The sequence below is a fragment of the Somniosus microcephalus genome, unplaced genomic scaffold (genome assembly GCF_052327205.1).
Source record: "Somniosus microcephalus isolate GS21.2 unplaced genomic scaffold, FLI_Smic_1.0 unresolved_chr2, whole genome shotgun sequence".
NCBI classification, from domain to species: Eukaryota; Metazoa; Chordata; class Chondrichthyes; order Squaliformes; family Somniosidae; genus Somniosus; species Somniosus microcephalus.
Genome location: NW_028225180.1, coordinates 83,273,273 through 83,295,666, shown reverse-complemented (window position 1 = coordinate 83,295,666; position 22,394 = coordinate 83,273,273). Strand labels below are relative to the sequence as shown.

Sequence of the window (22,394 nt, the reverse complement as noted above, 5' to 3'; positions counted from 1 at the left end):
TGTGGCGGCCAAGTCACTAAATTTATTTAAGAAGGAGTTACAGGAAACTTTCTGGTATCCGGCACTGACGGGACCAAGCTGGTGCCATTAGATCAAAACTACCGTATAAACCAACGTTAATGTTAAAACATACAGAGCTTTTCAGCTCCGTGTGAATCAACAAACCCTGTTGCTTAGCAACAGCTTCAAAACAGTCGGCTGCAGCTGCAAGCATCTCTAGCTGAAGCTGTTGCTTAGCTACAGACCTTGCAGAGCCTGACTGGGGGAGAAAAAAAAGCAACGAGAAGTAAAAAAAACTTATAGAAAACGGCTCCTGAATTTTGCCGGTAGATAGAACTTTCTGGACTTTTAACCTCTGGTTAAACGAAAGTTTCCTGTAGATAGATTTCTAGACACAAAAGGCATCAAGAGGCATGGGGGGAGAGGGGGAATATGGTAGAGATAGAGGATCAGCCATGATCACATTGAATGGCGGAGCAGGCTCGAAGGGCCGAGTGACCCACTCCTGCTCCTATTTTTCTATGTCTCTATTTTGAAGACCTCTTGTCAGGTCACCCCTTCTGGAGAAAAGAGCCCCAGCCTGCAACCTTTCCTGATGGTTCTAAGCTCTCAGTCTTGCTATCATCCTTGTAAATTTCTTTTGTACCTCCCCCAGTGCCTCTATATCCTTTTTTATAGTATGGAGAACAGACCTGTTCACAGTTCTCCCAGGTGTAGTATAGTGAGTGAGTGGTTTGCTCCGTTGCCCTGCACTGCTCTCACCCTCTGACTCTTGTGGTTTCAGCTCTGCAGTATTCGCAGGGGAGATTGACAAACCCGTGCAGAGCTTCTTGCACCGGAATGGCCGAAAGCTGGTAACCGTAGCGATCAGCCTGGATGGTGTGTCTGTCATGGACAGTAAGGAAAAGGTAACATTTAATGTTATTTAAGCAATTTTAATTGTCATCCTGCTGGTTGGGGGGGAAAAAAGACGTATGGGACTATGGCGCCACTTCAAAAATGGTCCATTTACTTCAGTGCCATATGATCCAATCCACCCCCAGCTCTCATCACTTATAGTTAATTAGGCAACCACGCACTGCTACCACAAGGATACAGCCATTGTGAGAAATTCAAATCTTGCGTTGTTGCACTGCTTGTACTATTGAGGTTGGCATTAAGGTACGTTTCTGGGACAGTGTAGAGGGAGCTTTACTCTGTATCTAACCCGTGCTGTACCTGCCCTGGGAGTGTTTAATGGGACAGTGTAGAGGGAGCTTTACTCTGTATCTAACCCGTGCTGTACCTGCCCTGGGAGTGTTTGATGGGACAGTGTAGAGGGAGCTTTACTCTGTATCTAACCCGTGCTGTTCCTGCCCTGGGAGTGTTTGATGGGACAGTGCAGAGGGAGCTTTACTCTGTATCTAACCCGTGCTGTACCTGCCCTGGGAGTGTTTGATGGGGACAGTGTAGAGGGAGCTTTACTCTGTATCTAACCCGTGCTGTACCTGCCCTGGGAGTGTTTGATGGGACAGTGTAGAGGGAGCTTTACTCTGTGTCTAACGCCGTGCTGTACCTGCCCTGGGAGTGTTTGATGGGACAGTGTAGAGGGAGCTTTACTCTGTATCTAACCCGTGCTGTACCTGCCCTGGGAGTGTTTGATGGGGACAGTGTAGAGGGAGCTTTACTCTGTATCTAACCCGTGCTGTCCCTGCCCTGGGAGTGTTTGATGGGACAGTGTGGAGGGAGCTTTACTCTGTATCTAACCCATGCTGTCCCTGCCCTGGGAGTGTTTGATGGGACAGTGTAGAGGGAGCTTTACTCTGTATCTAACCCGTGCTGTACCTGCCCTGGGAGTGTTTGATGGGGACAGTGTAGAGGGAGCTTTACTCTGTATCTAACCCGTGCTGTACCTGCCCTGGGAGTGTTTGATGGGACAGTGTAGAGGGAGCTTTACTCTGTGTCTAACGCCGTGCTGTACCTGCCCTGGGAGTGTTTGATGGGACAGTGTAGAGGGAGCTTTACTCTGTATCTAACCCGTGCTGTACCTGCCCTGGGAGTGTTTGATGGGGACAGTGTAGAGGGAGCTTTACTCTGTATCTAACCCGTGCTGTCCCTGCCCTGGGAGTGTTTGATGGGACAGTGTGGAGGGAGCTTTACTCTGTATCTAACCCATGCTGTCCCTGCCCTGGGAGTGTTTGATGGGACAGTGTAGAGGGAGCTTTACTCTGTATCTAACCCGTGCTGTACCTGCCCTGGGAGTGTTTGATGGGGACAGTGTAGAGGGAGCTTTACTCTGTATCTAACCCGTGCTGTACCTGCCCTGGGAGTGTTTGATGGGACAGTGTAGAGGGAGCTTTACTCTGTATCTAACCCGTGCTGTACCTGCCCTGGGAGTGTTTGATGGGACAGTGTAGAGGGAGCTTTACTCTGTATCTAACCCATGCTGTACCTGCCCTGGGAGTGTTTGATGGGGACAGTGTAGAGGGAGCTTTACTCTGTATCTAACCCGTGCTGTACCTGCCCTGGGAGTGTTTGATGGGGACAGTGTAGAGGGAGCTTTACTCTGTATCTTACCCGTGCTGACATTCTTTACCTTTTGAGGATAGTATTTGCAATTCTTCTTCCCGCCTTGAGAGAAGGTGCTGTTTTTGGTGTAATCCATTGTCAAATAAAGAGGCTGATGGCGAAACTGTGTTGGGGCGTAGGGTGGAGCGCAGTGGCATATGAACATATAAGAATTAGGAGCAGGTGTAGGTCATACGGCCCCTCGAGACTGCTCTGTGTAAATCTTCTAGTTGAGGGAGGCAGAAATAACAACAGAAAATGCCGGAAACGCTCAGCGGGTCAGGCAGCATCGTTGAGAGAGAAACAGAGTTAACGTTTCAGGTCGATGACCCTTCGTCAGAACTGGAAAAGGTTAGAGAAGTGACTGGTTTTTAAGCAAGTGTTTGGCAGGGAAAGGGGGGAGGGGGAGGAGGAAAGAACAAAAGGGAAGGTCTGTGATAGGCTGGAAGGTAGGAGAGATTAAAAGACAAAAGGGATGAAGGTGCGAGGCCAAAGGAGATGGTAATGGTACAAGTTAAGAAACAAAAGATGACTCTAGATGAGGTGTAACTGGTAACGGCTGAATCGTCAGCAGCTGCCATTTGAGAGAAAAGATAAAAGGAAAACAAAATATAGGGGCCGAGGTTATGATCTGAAATTGTTGAACTCGATGTTGAGCCCGGAAGGCTGTGAAGTGCCTAATCGGAAGATGAGGTGCTGTTCCTCGAGCTTACGTTGAGCTTCATTGGAACAATGCAAGAGGTCGAGGATGGAGAGATCAGAGTGGAGTGGAGAATTAAAGTGACAGGCGACCGAAAGCTCGGGGTCCCCCTTACGGACTGAACGGAGGCGAGTAAAAATCTGTTACTTCTCTTAACTTTTTCCAGTTCTGACGAAGGGTCATCGACCTGAAACGTTAACTCTGTTTCTCTCTCCACGGATGCTGCCTGACCCGCTGAGTGTTTCCAGCATTTTCTGTTGTTATTTCTGATTTCCAGCACCCGCAGTGTTTTGCTATTGTAGTAGTTGAGGGAGGCATTGCCCAGTGCAGTACTAAGCTGTGCAGGAAGGCCCTTGGTTTGATGCTGAGTTAGGTCATTTACTGGGCAGCAGTTGAATGCTACAGATAGGCTCGGTACCCACTGGTCTACAGAGAGTGGGGGGGGGGGGGAAATTCAGTCGAAGTTCGCGCACCTGGGGCTGGATTTTGTCAATGGGGACGTGTTGGAGGCGGGACTCCCACTTTTTGAGTTGTAGTCCCGCTTCCATTGATTTGTGGCCAACCCACGCGATTTTCCCTTGATTGACCTTGTTGAGCCCGCCCAGCGGGCCAATTAAGGGACACCCGGTAACAGGTGACGTCAGGGATTGACATTTCATCTGTCAAGAGCTTTTGACAGATGAAATATCAGCGTTTGACAGCTCTGTGAAGCTGTCAAACACTGACAATCTGATTTCTAACTTGAGTCCTCCTCCACAGACTCAGTTAGAAATCTCTCCAGAACAGAAAGCAGAATGCTGCAACTTTTGACAGCTCGCGGCCATTCTGCTTTCTGTGCCGGTGAGATGAGGGACTCCCGAGACCTGAAGGAAGGAAGCGTGCATTAGTAAGTGAAGGTAAGTAAAACTTATTTAAACACTTTACACACACCAAACACACTGACCTCTGCACTCATGCACCCATCACTCACCTGAACACCGGACATCTCGAACCCTTCAGCCCGACGGTCCACCTCGCTAACTTGGCGTGGTTCGGAGCCGTCGGGCAGCCCACACTTCAGGGCTAAAAATAGGGATTAGGCCAAAAACTGCCTGTTAACAGGCAGTTAATTGGCACTAATCCCCCTCCCGCCTCGGGGAGGCGGCTCCCAGCACAGGTCGGGTACCCGCCTCCCGGGAAACGGGCATGGAGGCAGGTTGGGGGCAGGAAGGGTCCGTGCCCCCCGGTTCTGCAATTTTCCCCCCACTCCCGCCTCCACGGGGCTTGGAAATTCAAGCCCCTGATCTGTATCCAGCGTCCTCTGCGACTGGAGGGGAAGCCCTGTGTTAATGGAACTGTTTCCAAGGAGCCTTCAAGAGAGGAGGAGAGAAAATTGGCCCCAAAAAAAAGGCCCACAAATCAGGCCCGAGGGCAATTAATGCAGGCGTTGATTGAGAGAGTAATTGATGCCGAGTCTTCATTTCCGCTCTTTTCAGTGCGTGCTCTTGGCCCTGTGTTTTCACGAGCTCTCCTGGGAATACACGGCCTCGGAGGACGAGGACGCCGATGGCATCTTGTGGCTGGAGTTTGACGGGGAGGAGGGAGGAGCCGTGGTGAACAAGCTTTTGAAGATCTATTCCAAACAGGTACCGAGGCGATGGCCGCATTCCTTGTTTACAATACAGCGATGGCGTCTCTAGAGTTTGCAAACCCACACGCATTCTTCAAAGCTTTTGACAGCCGTGAGCTGCTGTAGTGTTGGGTCTCATTTCAAGAAGCGAGTGTGAACTCGAGGTAGAAATGTGTGTTTATTGGGGGCTCTGACTGCAGAATATCCAATAGAATCATAGATATTACAGCACAGAAGGAGGCCATTCGGCCCATTGCTCTTGCACCAGTGTTGAAGTGGAGCTATCTAACCTAATCCCATTTCCATATACTTTTAGATTTTTTTGAAATGCCTATCCACTTATTTCTTTTTTAAATGACCTAATCACTGCCTCGGGGAGCAATTTTAAGCCTTGAGGTGTGTGCTGACTGCAGGCGCTGTTGTTTTTTTTAAAAAATTCGTTCACGTGGGCGTCGCTGGCAAGGCCACCATTTATTGCCCACATCCCGTGCCCTAATTCCCCTTGAGAAGGTGGTGGTGAGCCACTGCCTTGAACCGCTGCAGTCCTCGTGGCGAAGGCACTCCCACAGTTTGTACAACTAGGCCATTTCAGAGGGCAGTTAAGAGCCAACATATAGGGCAAGGGCGACATCAATGATTTGGATGAGGGGACCAAATGTAATATAGCCAAGTTTTCTGATGATACAAGGCTGAGTGAGAATGTTAAGTTGTGAAGAGGATGCAAGGAGGCTTCAAGGGGATATAGACAGGCTAAGTGAGTGGGCAAGAACATGGCAAATGGAATATAATGTGGAGAAATGTGAAGTTAGCCACTTTGGTAGGAACAATAGAAAAGTAGAGTATGGTGAGAGATTGGGAACTGTTGGCGTTCAGAGGGACCTGGGTGCCCTTGTACACGAATCACTGAAAGTTAACATGCAGGTACAGCAAGCAATTAGGAAAGCAAATGGTATGTTGGCCTTTATTACAAGAGGATTTGAGTATAAGAGTAAAGACGTCTTACTGCAATTATATAGGGCCCTGGTGAGACCACACCTGGAGTATTGTGCACAGTTCTGGTCTCCTTACCTAAGGAAGGATATACTTGCCATAGAGGGAGTGCAGCGAAGGTTCACCAGACTGGTTCCTGGGATGGGGGGATTGTCCTATGAGGAGAGATTGAGTAGACTAGGCCTATATTCTCTAGAGTTTAGAAGAATGAGAGGTGATCTCATTGAAACATACAAAATTCTTACAGGGCTTGACCGGGTAGATGTTTTCCCTGGCTGTGGAGTCTAGAACCAGGAGTAACCACCTCAGGATAAGGGCTCGGCCATTTAGGACTGAGATGAGGAGAAATTCACAAGGGTGTGTCTTGCGGGATAGGAATGAGGAAGAGTAGGAATGTCCCACCTCAGGCAAGAGAGGGGGCGGGGAGTTCAGGATGGCCCCAGTGGCAAGGAAGTGACATTTTAGCCTATTGGCCCTGAAAGTAACTGTTCCCAGAACTGCCTCACACTCTGCCATTACCATTATAGGAACAGGAGGAGGCCATTTAGCTCCTCGAGCCTGTTCCGCCATCCAGTGAGATCACGGCTGATTCACTACTGTTATCTCTGGGGGTTGGGTTGCTATCTCCTTTTGAATCTAATGACCGAATATTTACAGAGTGTAAACATGTTGGTGTTTAACTTCCTGATGAAACACTGGCTAATGCATTCACACGCACTCGCTTTGCGCGATGCTAACCAGTTTAGAATAATCAGGTTAGAGACCACTTTAAATGGCCTGTGTTTAAACTCCACGGGGGGAAAAATTCAGTTGGTTTGCACCTCCTGTTAGCGCTTTAAGAGGGCGCTAATAGGGCGCAAAGCAACTAGCGCCCGGGCGCGGCGATGTTTGCGCCGCTCGCGAAATTAACTAGACATTTTGCGGCGGCGCTAAACACTACCGCCACGATCTCCTGCGCCAGCAGATTGTGACGTCAGTCGAGTGCACAACTCCCCGGTAGCGCCCCGGACCGGATATTGAGTGGCGCCCCCTGCCTTACCGCCTGCCGCTAGCAACGACAGGTTGAGGGGAGCGTTTTGCGGTCAGGAAGGGACTGGGGGAGCGCTATTTAAAGGCGACCGCTTCCTGCCTTTTTTTGTCGGTGACATTTTTGCACCACGCATTCTGAGAGAGAGAGAGAGACTTCTGGAGAGATTCAACGCTGTGTGAAGGAGTTTTGGGTACTGAGCAGCACTTTGCAGGTTCATTTTGATTTGCCCTTCCTTGCTTCGCCAGCGCTCTGAGGTAGCGCCTCGCTCCTCGGCCTTTGCGCCTTAAGACAGGTGTGAAGCACCTGATTTAGCGCTCCAATCACCTCCAGGGGCGATAAAAGCCAAGTTTGCTGTCAGAGGCGATAATTAGCGCCAGGCGCTAAACTTTGCGCACGACCGACAACGGCGTCCCAAACGGGGCGATACTGAATCTTTCCCCCCACGTGTTAACCAGCGCGTTGCCTGAGGAAGCTAAACCCTCTTCTCACATCATACTCACTAGCCGGTGAAGTGACCTGGTAACTTGCTGACGGGCGGCTCCGCAGGTTCGCCACTTATCCGGCTTTTAGCCCAACTGCCTTTTTGTTTTAATGTAAGCCGCGCAGCGCAAGTCCCAGGTTTAACGGGAAATCTCAAAAGTGGGCTGATTCAAACTGAGTTAACAACTGCAAAACCACCAGGTCTTCGACCTGCTCAGCACCGTCACCCAGGGGAGGAGCAGCCAGTCCTGGAAACAAGAGCTCAAGTAAGTACCTACCGCTGGGAACCATGGGCCGATTGTCACATACATACTGAAATTAATATAAGTATCAAATGTACAAGAGATGTTTCCACTTGTGGAACTCGGGGCTGTCACTATAAGATCGTCACTAATAAATCCAATCGGGAATTCAGGAGAAACTTCTTTACCCAGAGAGTGGTGAGAATGTGGAACTCGCTGCCACAGGGAGTGGTTGAGGCGAATAGTATCGATGGATTTAAGGGGAAGCTGGATAAACACATGAGGGAGAAAGGAAACCATAGCAACATAGAAAAATAGGAGCAGGAGTAGGCCCTTCGAGCCTGCACTACCAATCAATATGATCATGGCTGATCCTCTATCTCTACCATATTCTCCATCTCTCCCCATACCCCTTGATGCCTTTTGTGTCTAGATGTCTATCTATCTCCTTAAATTTGTTCATTGACTTGGCCTCCACAGCCTTCTGTGGTAGAGAATTCCACTGGTTCACCACCCTCTGAGTGAAGAAATTTCTCCTCATCTCAGTCCTAAATGTCCTACCCCGTATCCTGAGACACTGACCCCTCGTTCTAGACCCCCCCCCCCCAGCCAGAGGAAACATCCTCCCTGCATCCAGTCTGTCTGACCCTGTCAGAATTTTATACGTTTCAATGAGATCCCCTCTCATTCTTCTAAACTCTAGGCCTAGTCGACCCAATCTCTCCTCATACGACAATCCTGCCATCCCAGGAGCCAGGCTGGTGAACCTTCGCTGCACTCCCTCTATGGCAAGTATATCCTTTCTTAGGTAAGGAGACCAAAACTGCACACAGTACTCCAGGTGTGGTCTCACCAAGGCCCTGTATAACTGTAGTAAGACATCCTTGCTCCTGTACTCAAATCCTCTTGCTATGAAGGCCAACATACCATTTGCCTTCCTAACTGCTTGCTGCACCTGCATGTTTGCTTTCAGTGACTGGTGTACAAGGACACCCAGGTCCCTCTGTACATCAACACAGAAGGATATGTTGATGGGGTGAGATGAAGTAGGGCGGGAGGAGGCTCGTGTGGGCCATAAACACCGGCATAGACCAGTTGGGCCGAATGGCCTGTTTCTGTGCTGTACATTCTCTGTAATTCTATGCATTGGGAATAAAGTCCAAGGCCCTCGGTCTGGATCTGCCACGAGGGAAGAAACTAAGAAATGTCGACCGCGAGACGGAGCATTGAAATAAATATATCCCCCTATACCTGTTGAATTTTGAGGCCAGATGTTAGTAGAAACAATTTGCCTTTTATATATTTAAGCGTTGCTTTCGAACCCACGCTCCTCGCCCACCAGCCTTGCCATCTGTCTGGCCTTTGGTCCTGGCAATCCTGTCACCACCCGAGACATTAGCCTGTCTTTTCTCTCTCTCTCTCTCTCTCTCGGCAGATTGTCCTGCTGCGTGTTGGCAGCGTTTTCTGTTTCTAGTTCAAATTTCCAGCCTTTTGTACTTTTTCTTGTTTTTAAAAGGAGTGAAGTTTTTTTTAAATTTAACTGTTGGGGGGAGAATAATGGAAATGTCGTTAAATACAGGCGAATGTTTTGACCAGCTAAATGGAAGATTAAGCCTGTAATTATTTTAAAATATGTGGACCAACAACTTTGGGTGTAAAGTTTCAATGTTTTGACGCCGTTTATATACAGAAAGAAAGAGTGCCCAATTGCCCCAAATCTCCCAGAATAGCCAAGTAGGGTGAAGGCATGGCCTGGTGTTGTACTGTGCCAAACCGACCAGGAGAATCCCATCTTCAGTCCCCCAGTCTGTGCTGGGCTCAGCCAGACCAGCAGTTAGGATGTCATCATTTGCCACAGTGTGATTTGGACAGGTTGGGTGATTGGGCAGATGCACGGCAGATGCAATATAATGTGGATAAATGCGAGGTTATCCACTTTGGTGTCAAAAACAGGAAGGCAGATTATTATCTGAATGGCAATAGATTGGGAGAAGGGGAAGTGTAACGAGACCTGGGTGTCCTTGTGCACCAGTCGCTGAAGGTAAGCATGCAGGTGCAGCAGGCGGTTAAGAAGGCAAATGGTATGTTGGCCTTCGTAGCGAGAGGGTTCGAGTACAGGAACAAGGATGTCTTGCTGCAGTTGTACAGGGCCTTGGTGAGACTGCACTTTGAGTATTGTGTGCAGTTTTGGTCACCTTTTCTGAGGAAGGATGTTCTTGCCATGGAGGGAGTGCAGCGAAGACTCACCAGACTGATACCTGGGATGGCAGGAATGACGTATGAGGAGAGATTGGGTCGATTGGGCTTATACTCGCTGGAGTTTAGAAGAATGAGAGGGGATCTCATTGAAACTTATAAAATTCTAACAGGACTAGACAGACTAGATGCAGGAAGGATGTTCCTGATGACGGGGAGCCCAGAACCAGGAGTCACAGTCTAAGGATAAGGGGTAGGCCATTTAGGACAGAGATGAGGAGGAATTTCTTCACCCAGAGAGTGGTGAACCTGTGGAATTCTCTACCACAGAAGGCAGTAGAGGCCAATTCATTAAATATATTCAAGATGGAGTTAGATATATTTCTTAAGGCTAAAGGGATATGGGGAGAAAGCAGGGACAGGGTACTGAATTTGGATGATCAGCCATGATCTCATTGAATGGCGGAGCAGGCTCGAGGGGCCGAATGGCCTACTCCTGCTCCTATCTTCTATGTTTCTATGTCCCTGAGCAAAGGACAGAAAAGTCAGCCAGGGGTCCTGCTCTGGGTTGCTTACCTGGTGGTTCCTGCTGGACTGAGATTTCGTGGCTATCGGGTGAGATTGGGATTGGCTGCGATTCCGCCCACAGTTGACTGGTCCGTCACCACTCACTGTTTCAGGCTCGCCCACGTACTCGGGCGACCAGTGGCCTTGCGGCTCCTTCGGATTGGGGAGGTGAGTGATGCCTTGAAGCTAATACCTGTGTTTGTCTGTCTGTCTGTCTGTCTGTGTGTGCGTGTGTGTGTACAGGCGGAACTGATGAGCGGAATGATCGAGTACTGCATCGACTTCCACAGCGCCTTCGAGACGCTGCCGGCGCAGGACGCCGGCGCTGCAAAACCGCCGAGGCCGAAGGAGAAACTTGGCAAGCTGAAGCGGCAGAACAGCGTCGTGTGCAATCGGATCCAGCAGCTCTCGACCATCGACTACGTGGAGGAGGGTAGGCGACCTGCTTGACTACCTTTTGGGTATTGGCTGTGGTGGACACTGAATAGTTAGTGGAGAGTTAACGGGACCAAAGTCACTCACTAATTGGTCATGGGAGCATGCCCCTGAGCAGGGGTAAAAGAAAAATACATTTTTTCATTTGTTCCTGAGATGCGGGCGTCGCTGGCAAGGCCAGCATTTATTGCCCATCCCTAATTGCCCTCGAGAAGGTGGTGGTGAGCCGCCGCCTTGAACAGCTGCAGTCTGTGTGGTGAAGGTGCTCCCACAGTGCTGTTAGGGAGGGAGTTCCAGGATTTTGATCCAGCGACGATGAAGGAACGGCCAATCTATTTCCAAGTCAGGATGGTGTGTGACTTGGAGGGGAACTTGGAGGTAGTGGTGTTCCCATGTGCCTGTCGCCCATGTCCTTCTAGGTGGAAGAGGTCACGTGTTTGGGAGGTGTTGGGGCACTCGGGAATGCCCTGAAAATCCTGGGGACCACCTGTACGTGTAGGAAAGGATGCTTCCAGGATCCTGTGTGAATGCTGAAAAGCCATTGTTTGCAGTCCATGGACCTGTTTCTGTCATACCATTGCCTGACATCAGAGGGTGCTGCTGCATTGTAAAACAGTTTCTCCAATCCTGACACTGCAAATGGGATGATTGCATCAACCTACCACACAGAGGAATTTACACGGACTCGTTAATCTGCCAGCAGTCAGGGGAAATTTAACCCCCAGCTATATTTTACAGAAATGTACAAGAAACAATTGAACCCTACGAGCTAATAAAATGTAATCTGGGTAAGATAGGTAATGAATTAGGGATAACAAAGTGACAGATACCATGGGCAAGGACTGTCAGAAGAGACAGAGCAGTGCCACGGTCTTGTGACCTCAATGGCAGCCTGTTTATGGCTGGCTGCTAATTCCTTTATCATAGTCCATTATTGAAGTCCTGGAGTCCAAAAAGACGACTCCAATACTTCCTGTTCGTAAGTGCACAAACTGGAGGTTGGGTGCAGGGGGGTTTCCTAGGGGCTGTGGCACAGGCTAACGCTGCCATGTCAGTCTCTGCCAGTGGGTATTGCAGTGTCATGGACTAGTTGTGGATAAAAGCATTTTTCCCCAAGTTGAGGACCTATGAGGGTCCAAAGCCCCATCTTTGGAACAGAGGAGGCCGAGTGGAGATTTAATTGAGGTGGATAAAATTATGAGGGGCCTAGATAGAGTGGATAGGAAGGACCTATTTCCCCTTAGCAGAGAGGTCAATAACCAGGGGGCATAGATTTAAGAAGGATTAGAGGGGAGTTGAATCTCATTGAAACTTATAAAATTCTGATAGGACTAGACAGACTAGATGCAGGAAGGATGTTCCCGATGGTCAGGGAGTCCAGAACCAGGGGTCACAGTCTAAGGATAAGGGGTAAGCCATTTAGGACTGAGATGAGGAGGAATTTCTTCACCCAGAGAGTGGTGAACCTGTGGAATTCTCTGCCACAAAAGGCAGTTGAGGCCAATTCATTAAATGTATTCAAGAAGGAGTTGGATATATTTCTTAAGGCTAAAGGGATCAAGGGGTATGGGGAGAAGGCAGGGACAGGGTACTGAGTTTGGATGATCAGTCATGATTGCATTGAATGGCGGAGCAGGCTCAAGGGGCCGAATGGCCAACTCCTGCTCCTATCTTCTACGTTTGAGGGGAACTTTTTTTCACCCAGAGGGTGGTGGGGGTCTGGAACTCGCTGCCTGAAAGGGTGGTAGAGGCAGAAACCCTCATCGCATTTAAAAAGTACTTGGATATGCACTTGAAGTGCCGTAACCCACAAGTCTACGGACCAAGAGCTGGAAAGTGGGATTAGGCTGGGTGGCTCTTTTTCGACCGGCGCCGACACGATGGGCCGAATGGCCTCCTTCTGTGCCGTAGATTTCTCTGATTCTATGAGTGCAGGACACCACCAAGGGTGGAAAGAATATGATGCAAAGACTGTGTAGATAAGGAAGCTGTGGTTAAGTGATCCTAAGTGTGGGTTTTTAAAGCCCTATAGATTTTGGGGGGGACCTGAGGGAACTGGAGTTGTTCTGCTGCGATGAGTCTTGATTTCAACACGGCGAGGGAGGGGCGAGTGTGTAGGATGGTGCTGCGGGAGGAAGAGGAAAAGGAACATTTCAAGAGGAGCAACAGCCATAGCCACATTGACTTTAAAATAGAGACGCTCCCTGACCTGACTGCCGAGACCGCTCGATCGTAAACCCAAACAGCAGAGTTTAAAGAATAAATCACCAGAGAAAATGGCTGCAGCTGATCAAGGGAGCGAGGACGCTGAGGGTCCGTAGCACTGTACAAGTGGCGGCTGAGTTGCGTTATTACACCAACGCCGACATTTGCCTCAGTTGTTGCCCCCGCAGGATCCCAATATTGTATTTCAGTGCCCAAACACTATCTAGCTGCAATGCATCATTTTATCAGCTAACCTGGTAAGAGCACTTCGCAAGGGTAAGAGAGATGTAAATGAGCAATGGCTACTATTTGGGATAATCTTGGAATAACTTTTTCTCATTTCCCGACTCCCCCAAAAAGCTCTGTGGCCATTTTGAATGCCTGTACCGCACCCACTTCACTACACGTTGGCACAGCGATGCACTGTGCCGTGGCACTGCCCTTTGTCGCCGGCCGCAGCTGTTCTTACATCGGGTGAATAGTGCGTTGTCTGGCACCAGGGTAAACAAGTGTGGAAATTCATTTACAAGGATTTGTCTGGTATTGGTGCACTGCCAGATTTCTGCTATTACGGAGCCTCTGTGCAAAGCTCCTAGTTGCAGGAAAAGGTACTCCATTACAGGAAACTTTTTTTTATCCGGCACGGACGGGACCGACGTGGTGCCGGTTCATCAAAAATTCCGGATAACCGAACGTTATAGTAAAAGATAGGGAGAGCTGACAGCTCCGTATAAAGCAACAAACCCTGTCTGTAGAACAATGGCCACAAGTTCCAAGCGTCTCTGTAGCTTAGCAACAGCTGCAGCCACACCTTTGCACAGCAACAGATGGAGCAAGGGAAATACAATATGAAGTAAAACCTACTCCTGAATTTTGCCGGTTAACCAAGATTTCCGGTTATTTAGGTGCCGGTAAATCAAAAGTTTCCTGTATTTCAGTTTACTCAACAGGTCCTACAGCATTTAAGCGATTGCATTAGCAGCTCGCAGTCCTCTGACCGTGACCCTTCCCCGGTATAGCTCTAGCTCTCTCGCTCGGTACTCATAGTGCTGGAGCAGGGTACTCCATATCGGTCTCTTGCCAGTCGTGGCTCAGTGGGTATCACTCTCGCTTCCGGGTCAGAAGGTTGTGGGTTCAAGTCCCACTCTAGAGACTCAAGCACACAATCCAGGTTGACACTCCCAGTGCAGCACTGAGGGAGCGCCTCACTGTCAGAGGGGCAGTACTGAGGGAGCGCCGCACTGTCGGAGGGGCGGTACTGAGGGAGCGCCGCACTGTCGGAGGGGCAGTACTGAGGGAGCGCCGCACTGTCGGAGGGGCAGTACTGAGGGAGCGCCGCACTGTCGGAGGAGATGATAAACCGAGGCCCCGTCTGCTCCCTCAGATGGACTTTAGATCCCCGGCACTATTTTGAAGAGCGGGGAAGTCCTGGGCCAATATTTATCCCTCAACCAACATCACTAAGCGTTTCCTACATTGCAGCAGTGACCACACTTCAATTGGCTGTGAAGCGCTTTGGAACGTCCCGAGATCGTGAACGGTGCCGTATAAATGCAAGTCTTTTTTTCTTTCGCTGTTTCCACTTCCAGGTAAAGAAATCAAGCGCGTCAAGCCCAAGAGAGCGGCGTCGTTCTTCACCCGGCAGCTGTCCCAGGGTCCAGCCTCTTACAGTGCCGTGGCGGTCACAGAGACACTGGAGCAGGGCTGAGGCAATCCATTGAAACAAACATTTCTGCAAAAAAAAAATTCCAAAAGACGACAGACGGTGGGGGGGGCGGGGGGTGGGTTTGGTGGATTGAAGAGAGTTTGCAGAGACTGAATTATTACATGGCACAACTACTGTTCTGTTTATAAACCAACCTTTTTAGGAGGGTCCATGAAGCAAGATGTCAGCCTATTCAGGGATCCCAATTACCCACTGTTGAACCTGGAGTCTTATAGGAATCATGGAAAAAAAAAAGTACATATATATATCTATATCTTTTTGATTATTTAAAAAAAAATGAACTTGATTGTAAAAATGTAGCAATTATTTGTGCAGTGGGGATAAATTGTGTCCTTCCACCCTGGTCCTTTCATTTCTAGGAGAAATCCAGCCCAGTCCGACGGGGGTGAAGGTCTCCTCGCAGTGCCGGCTGCAAGCGTCCCGTGCAGAAATGAGTTTGGGGAAATCTTGGCTCAGTTGGGGCCGACTTCGACAAACTGCACCCAATCTGGCACTGATGTGATTGTCTGTCTGACCGTGTGACTCATAGATTGCCGCACTGGCGCAATAGGGGCCGTTGTTCTTGAGTTCTTCGACTAAAGCGCGTCGTTGGGGCAGAGTAGAGGGAGCTTTACCTCTGTGTCTAACCTGCGCTGTCTGTAGCTGGAAGGAACGCCAAAAATAAAGCTAGAAAAACACAGCAAGTCTGTCAGCCTCTTGGAAAAATAGTTTTTTTTTAACGTTTCTGTGTGGGACGTCATCGGAACCTGACGTTTTAACCTGCCTGTTCCTTTGGCTGCTGACTGACCTGCTATCAATTTCCAGCGACTTTATAAGTTCACATTTCTGCCTTCTATGGTCTTTTTTAATCTGTATTATGTGCTGTATCTGTCTTAGGTGCCTACTGGTGGGTGAGAGGGGGGGGGAAGGAAGCTAGTCCCCAGCACAGGTAACCGGAATGCACCCTTAATACAGGAAACTCTTTGGTATCCGGCACCTACGGGACTGGGATGGTGCCGGTTGATTAAAAATTCCGGATAACGGAGAGGTGTACCTACCAAGGTACGAGAGACCCGGTTACACGACCACAGATCCAGGAGTACCTGTTGCACAGCCACAGGTGCAGGAACCCCGGTTACACGGCCACGGATCCAGGAGTACCTGTTGCACGACCACAGGTGCAGGAACCCCGGTTACACGGCCACAGATCCAGGAGTACCTGTTGCACGACCACAGGTGCAGGAACCCCGGTTACACGGCCACCGATCCAGGAGTACCTGTTGCACGACCACAGGTGCAGGAACCCCGGTTACATGGCTGCCGATCCAGGAGTCCCTGTTACACGGCCACAGGTGCAGGAACCCCGGTTACACGGCCACAGATCCAGGAGTACCTGTTGCACGACCACAGGTGCAGGAACCCCGGTTACACGGCCACAGATCCAGGAGTACCTGCTGCATGACCACAGGTGCAGGAACCCCGGTTACACGGCCACAGATCCAGGAGTACCTGTTGCACAGCCACAGGTGCAGGAACCCCGGTTACACGGCCACAGGTGCAGGAACCCCGGTTGCACGGCCACAGATCCAGGAGTACCTGTTACACGGCCACAGGTGCAGGAACCCCGGTTACACGGCCACAGATCCAGGAGTACCTGTTGCACGACCACAGGTGCAGGAGTCCCGGTTACACGGCCACAGATCCAGGAGTACCTGTTGCACGGCCACAGGTGCAGGAACCCCGGTTACACGGCCACAGATCCAGGAGTACCTGTTGCATGACCACAGGTGCAGGAACCCCGGTTACACGGCCACAGATCCAGGAGTACCTGTTGCACAGCCACAGGTGCAGGAACCCCGGTTGCACAGCCACAGGTGCAGGAACCTCGGTTGCACGGCCACAGATCCAGGAGTACCTGTTACACGGCCACAGGTGCAGGAACCCCGGTTACACGGCCACTAATGTACAATAAAACTTACCTGAACCTACTCCTGAATTTTGCCGGCTAATAGAGAATTCCGGATATTTAGGTGCCGTTTAAACAAGAGTTTCCTGTATTGCCATTAGCTTCCAATGCACGTCAAAAGGTAGCTTATAGTTGATGAGATTTAAATGCTTCATTACATTCCTGATTGGTTTCTGTTTCCCCTGCCGCAGTGGCAGCAGCTGATGTCAATGGGTGCGCTTGTTTGTCGCGTCCCCGTTCACATCGGCGTGCAGGGTTTGATCAGAGCCAGGGAGCGGCCTGCCTCTCGCGTTTGAAGTTGCAATCTGATTTGTAAATGGCAGCAGTGGCTCCGGCACGGAGCTGGGACCCCCTTTCTGTTCCTAGTCGACTCGATCGAAAACGTTGATCTTTTCCAGCACCACCAATCGCCGCCACATTTATAAAAAATAAAAAAAAATCCAGTCAAGGCCTTGAAGTGAAATTCCTGCCTCTACGCCAGTTACTCGGAGGCACCGCCAGCTTTAAAAGGTACAGTCACTCACAGGGCGTCATTCCAAGGCCGAAGAGTTTAGTCGGAGCTGGGGAGGGTTAAAGGTCTTCATTTCAGTCGGAACAAAATATATTGCATTCCTAACACAGTGCTTTTTTTTTTAAAACTCCACTGCGCAAGGAGTTGTGCTGATCTAGTGAACTTTCAGTGAATATATATTATCTCTCTTCCCTTCCCTGGGAAAAAAAAATTATGGAAGTTCAGGACTGCACTGAAATGAATCCAAAGGAAGCTGCTGGGTGGGTGGGTGCGTGCATCTGTTTCTGTTTCTAATTGCACTACATAAGGTAACTGATTCCAGAATGATAGTGAGTTTAGGAGATTTACCCTTTCTATTTTCAGTGGTTTAATCTGCTTTATATGAATAAACACTTAATTTTGATTGGTTGCTCCTACTAATTGTTAATGCACAATATTTCTTAGATTTGCGATATTCATATGATGTCTTTCTACTAATGTGAATTAAAAAACATTTTTTTCTTATTTAAACCAGTTCTTTCGGATCAGATTTTTCCCCCCGCCGCCCCCCCAAAGGTCGTGTCTTAATTAGCAAGACTTTTCATCGAATCTTGCAGCACAGGAGGCCATTCGGCCCAGCGTGCTTGTCCCGGCTCTTTGAAAGAGCTGCCCTATTTAGTCCCGCAGCTTCCCACCCCCCGCCATAACCCTGCACCCTGCAAATTCATCCTCTTCAAGTACGTGTCCAATTGCCTTTTGAAAGTTAATACGGCATCTGCTTCCACTGCCCTTTCAGATAGTGCGTTCCAGATTACAGCAACTCCCTGTGTGAAAAGAATCCTCATTTCCCCTCTGGTTTTTTTGCCAGTTATTTTAAATCTGTGACCTCTGGTTACCGACCCACTTGCCAGAGGAAACGGTGCCTCCCTACTTGTTCGAGCAAAACACCTCATAATTGTGAACACCTCTATTAAATCTCCCCTTAACCTTCTCTGCTCCAAGGAGAACAATCCCAGCTTCTCCAATCTCTCCACATAATTGAAATGTCTCATCCCTGGTATCATCCTGCTTAATCCTCCTCTGTACCCCCTCCAAGGCCTTGACACCCTTCCTAAAGTGCGGTGCCCAGAATTGTGTCCAGTACTCCAGCTGAGGCCTAACCAGTGATTTGTAAAGTGACTTCCTTGTCTTTGTATTCCGTGCCCCTATTTCCAAAGCCAAATACCCCACACCCTTTCTTAACCGCCCTGCCACCTTCAAGGATTTGTGAATATGCACCCCCCCCCAGGTTCCCCTGCTCTTGCACCCCCCTCAAAATAGTACCATTTAGATTATACTGCCTTTCCATGTTTCTCCTACAGTGCATCACTTCACACTTATCCGCATTAAACTGCATCCGCCACGTGTCTGCCCATTTCACCAGTCTGTCTATGTCCTCCTGAAGTCTGCTACTATCCTGCTCACGTCAGTGCTCTTGCTCAGGCCAACATCCCCAGCATCGAAGCTTTGACCACGCTCAATCAGCTCCGATGGACGGGTCACATTGTCCACTTGCCTAATATGAGACTCCCAAAACAAGCGCTCTACTCGGAGCTCTGGCACCGCAAGAGAACCCCAGGTGGGCAGAGGAAGCACTTCAAGGACACCCTCAAAGCCGCCTTGGAAAAAGTGTAACATCCCCATCGACACCTGGGATTCCCTGGCCCAAGACCGCACAAAGTGGAGGAGAAGCATCCGGGAAGGCACCGAACACCTCGAGTCTCTTCGCTGGGAGCAAGCGGAAGCCAAGCGCAAGGAGCGCACGTCAACCCAAGCACCCCACCCACCCGCCCCTTCAACCACCGTCTGCCCCATCTGTGACAGAGACTGTAGGTCCCGCATTGGACTCATCAGTCACCTGCGAACTAATTTTTAATGTGGAAGCAAGTCATCCTCGGTTCCGAGGGACTGCCTAAGAAGATGATTTACTATGTTGCCAAGTTTGTTATCATCCGCAAACTTCGAAATTGTACTCCCTATACCCAAGTCCAGGTCATTTATATATAACAAGAAAAGCCATGGTCCTAATACTGGTCCCCGGGGGACCCCACTGCATACTTCTCTAAAGTCAGAAAAACATCCGTTCACCACTGCTCTCTGCCTCCTATCCCTTAGCCAATTACATACCTGAGTTACCACCGTCCCTTTAATCCCATGTGCTTCTGTTCTGTTTTCTGAGGACACAATGCCTTTGGAGCCCACGCACAGGCTGGGCTACTCAACGTGGCTGTGTTGTGTTTAAAGAAGTGTTTGTCTGTTGGGTTGCGTAACAGCACGTGGCTGGAACCGATGGTAGCGACGTTGGAATGTCTCCTGAAATCTCACCCTGGTGTTTGCTGATCTCGCAGCAAGACTTTGTGTCATGACTTAAGAGTGGAAGAAAAGGCTGAGGGACAGGAACGTGCCAATTGACCCTTCAAAGCTAATCCTTCTGCTGTTTGAACGCGCCCGGCTTAGCATCCAGTTGCACCTTCGAACGCCCCCACATTATGCCACTCCAATACTTGTGTGGCCTTCTCGTCTCGCTTTGTCGCGTTCTCGCCTCCTGGAGATTGTAGGTTCGAGCCCCACTCCGGAGCTGAGCTGAAACTCGAGGGTAATACCGAGGGAGTGCTGCATTATCGGGCGGCCATCCTGCCTGCAGATGAAACGTTAAACCAAGGCCCCCGCTCCATCGAATTAAAGATCCATGAGACTATTTGAAGGAAGAGTCGGGAGTTCTTCTGACGGCTTGGCCCAACATCCCTCCTCTCAACCGACCCCACTAAAAATACATGAGCTCGTTGTTTGTCTCATTGCTGCTTGTGGAATCGTGAGCAAAATGACTGCTACACCACCAGAGTAACAGCACGTTGAGACGTTTCCCAGATGCATTAAGGTGCTGTGGAATAAATTTGCTCCTGCCTGGGTGATTATTGCACATGGTTCACAGAATCACAGAAACCCCACAGTCCAGATAGAGGCCATTTCGGCCCATCGAGCCTGCACCGACACATATCCCACCCGATCCCCGTAACCCCAACACATATCCCACCCTATCCCTGTAACCCCACCTATTTAATCCCCCTAACACTAAGGGTCAATTTATCATGGCCAATCAACCTAACCCGCACATCTTTGGACTGTGGGAGGAAACCGGAGCACCCGGAGAAAACCCACGCAAACACGGGGAGAATGTGCAAAATCCACACAGACAGTCGCCCGAGGCCGGATTCGAACCCAGGTCTCTGGCGCTGTGAGGCAACAGTGCTAACCACTATGCCACCATGAACATTATGAATGTGGACACAGGAATTTAATAGAAATACATAAAGGAAGAACCAAATGTGTCACTAAAACAGTGACGGGCTTCTATCTGCACGACCCCGATCCAATTATCCTTTGCCTTCTAACCCCACCTGGACTACACTTGGTTTTGACTTCCCATGTGCAATGCCACAGCAGATTGGGTAGTTGTGCATGAATATTAATTAAAAGAGACCACACCTGGAGTACTGTGCACAGTTTTGGCCCCCTTATCTAAGGAAGGATACACTTGCCTTGGAGGCGGTGCAACGAAGGTTCACTAGATCGATCCCTGGGATGAGAGGGCTGTCCTATGATGAGAGATTGAGTAGAATGGGCTTGTACTCTCTGGAGTTTAGAAGGTGAGAGGTGATCTCATTGAAACATACAAGATTCTGAAGGGGATTGACAGGGTAGATGCTGAGAGGTTGTTTTCCCCTGGCTGGAGTGTCTAGAACTGGGGGGCATAGTCTCGGGATAAGGGGTCGGCCATTTAGGACTGAGATGAGGAGTAATTTCTTCACTTAGAGGGTTGTGAATCTTTGGAATTCTCTGCCCCAGAGGACTGTGCATGCTGAGTCTTCGAGTATTTTCAGGGCGGAGATCGATAGATTTTTGGACTCCGCCATGATCTTATTGAATGGCGGAGCAGGCTCGAGGGCCCATATGGCCTATTCCTGCTCTTATTTCTTGTGTTATGCGTATGCCCCCTGCTTGCATGAAGGTCATGTACTGTTCCTGTCACACCTGGGTGTCCTGCCTTGGCATCGGCTTTAAGTTGGTGAGATTTAAATTATACTTGTTTCTCCAAGGTAGATGGTGCTACACATGACAGTGCCACCCCTTCACGTTGCTTTATTCCTCTCGTCTCCCCACTGTTCTGCAGCCTTGGCCAGACCCCCTCCTCTCTCTCCCGTAGATGCCCACGTGGTCCTAATGGAATCTCTCCTGGACTTGCACCTCCCAGGAGAAAACAGGGGCCTGTCCGGATCGTTCCCCCTGCGTCCGCTACCAAAAGAAAAGTGTTGCCTGCCATTCTTGGCAGTTCCCTTCCTTGCCTAGCCTGCAAAATTCGGCCGTCACCAGTCCCCTGCTCTGCCATGCCAAAAGGACGAGAGAGAGAGAGAAGCAAAACAGACAGAAGCAGCATCACAGCGACAGACAAGCTAAGAGGGAGCATATCCTCTGAATTAGCGTGAGTAATTCCCATGGGTAGTGTGTGTGTAGTGTGCGTTACCAGTTTGTCTCACTTATTTCAACAGCAACAACCACTTGCCTTTATATACTGCTGTTAACGTAGTAAAACGTCCCAAGGCGCTTCACAGAAGTATTATCAAACAAAATTTGACACCGAGCCCCACAGAGATACAGGAAACGCTCGATTTACCAGCACCTAAATAACTGGAAATCTCTATTAACCGGCAAAATTCAGGAGTAGGTTCAGGTAAGTTTTACTTCATATTAGAGGCCGTTCCTGGATCTGTGGCCGTGTAACCGGGGTTCCTGTACCTGTTGCTATGCAACAGGGACGCCTGGATCTGTGGCCGGGGTTCCTGCACCTGTTGCTATGCAACAGGGACGCCTGGATCTGTGGCCGTGTACGGGGCTCTCGTACCTTTTACTATACCTCTCTGTAATCCGGACTTCTGGATAAACCGGCACCACGCCGGTCCCGTCGGTGCCGGATAAAAAAGAGTTTCCTGCATTAGGACAGGGCTTGGTCAAAGAGGTCGGTTTTAAAGAGCGTCTTAAAGGAGGGGAGAGAGAGGCGGAGAGGGTTAGGGAGGAAATTCCATTTCTGTAATGTTATACTTTTGCACTCACGCTTGTGGAGTGGCCCAAAGTAATTCAGCAGATCAGAACTGGAAGAGGTAGGGATCGTAAGAATGAAAAGTGACGAGGAAACGG

At 49.6% G+C, this 22,394-nt stretch overlaps 1 protein-coding gene across 3 annotated transcripts in view; it reads left to right on the top strand.

Moving 5' to 3' along the window:
* frmd8 (FERM domain containing 8) overlaps positions 1-17,586 on the top strand; it is a 36,732-nt gene extending 19,146 nt beyond the window's left edge. For all 3 annotated transcript variants that reach the window (XM_085976247.1, XM_085976246.1, XM_085976248.1), the window contains 4 exons: positions 785-908; positions 4,723-4,872; positions 10,605-10,794; positions 14,591-17,586. In XM_085976247.1, coding sequence (XP_085832373.1) covers positions 785-908; positions 4,723-4,872; positions 10,605-10,794; positions 14,591-14,709 — 583 coding nt within the window. In that variant the 3' untranslated portion in view covers positions 14,710-17,586. The remainder of the gene's footprint in view (positions 1-784; positions 909-4,722; positions 4,873-10,604; positions 10,795-14,590) is intronic.
* The last annotated feature ends 4,808 nt before the right edge of the window (positions 17,587-22,394 follow it).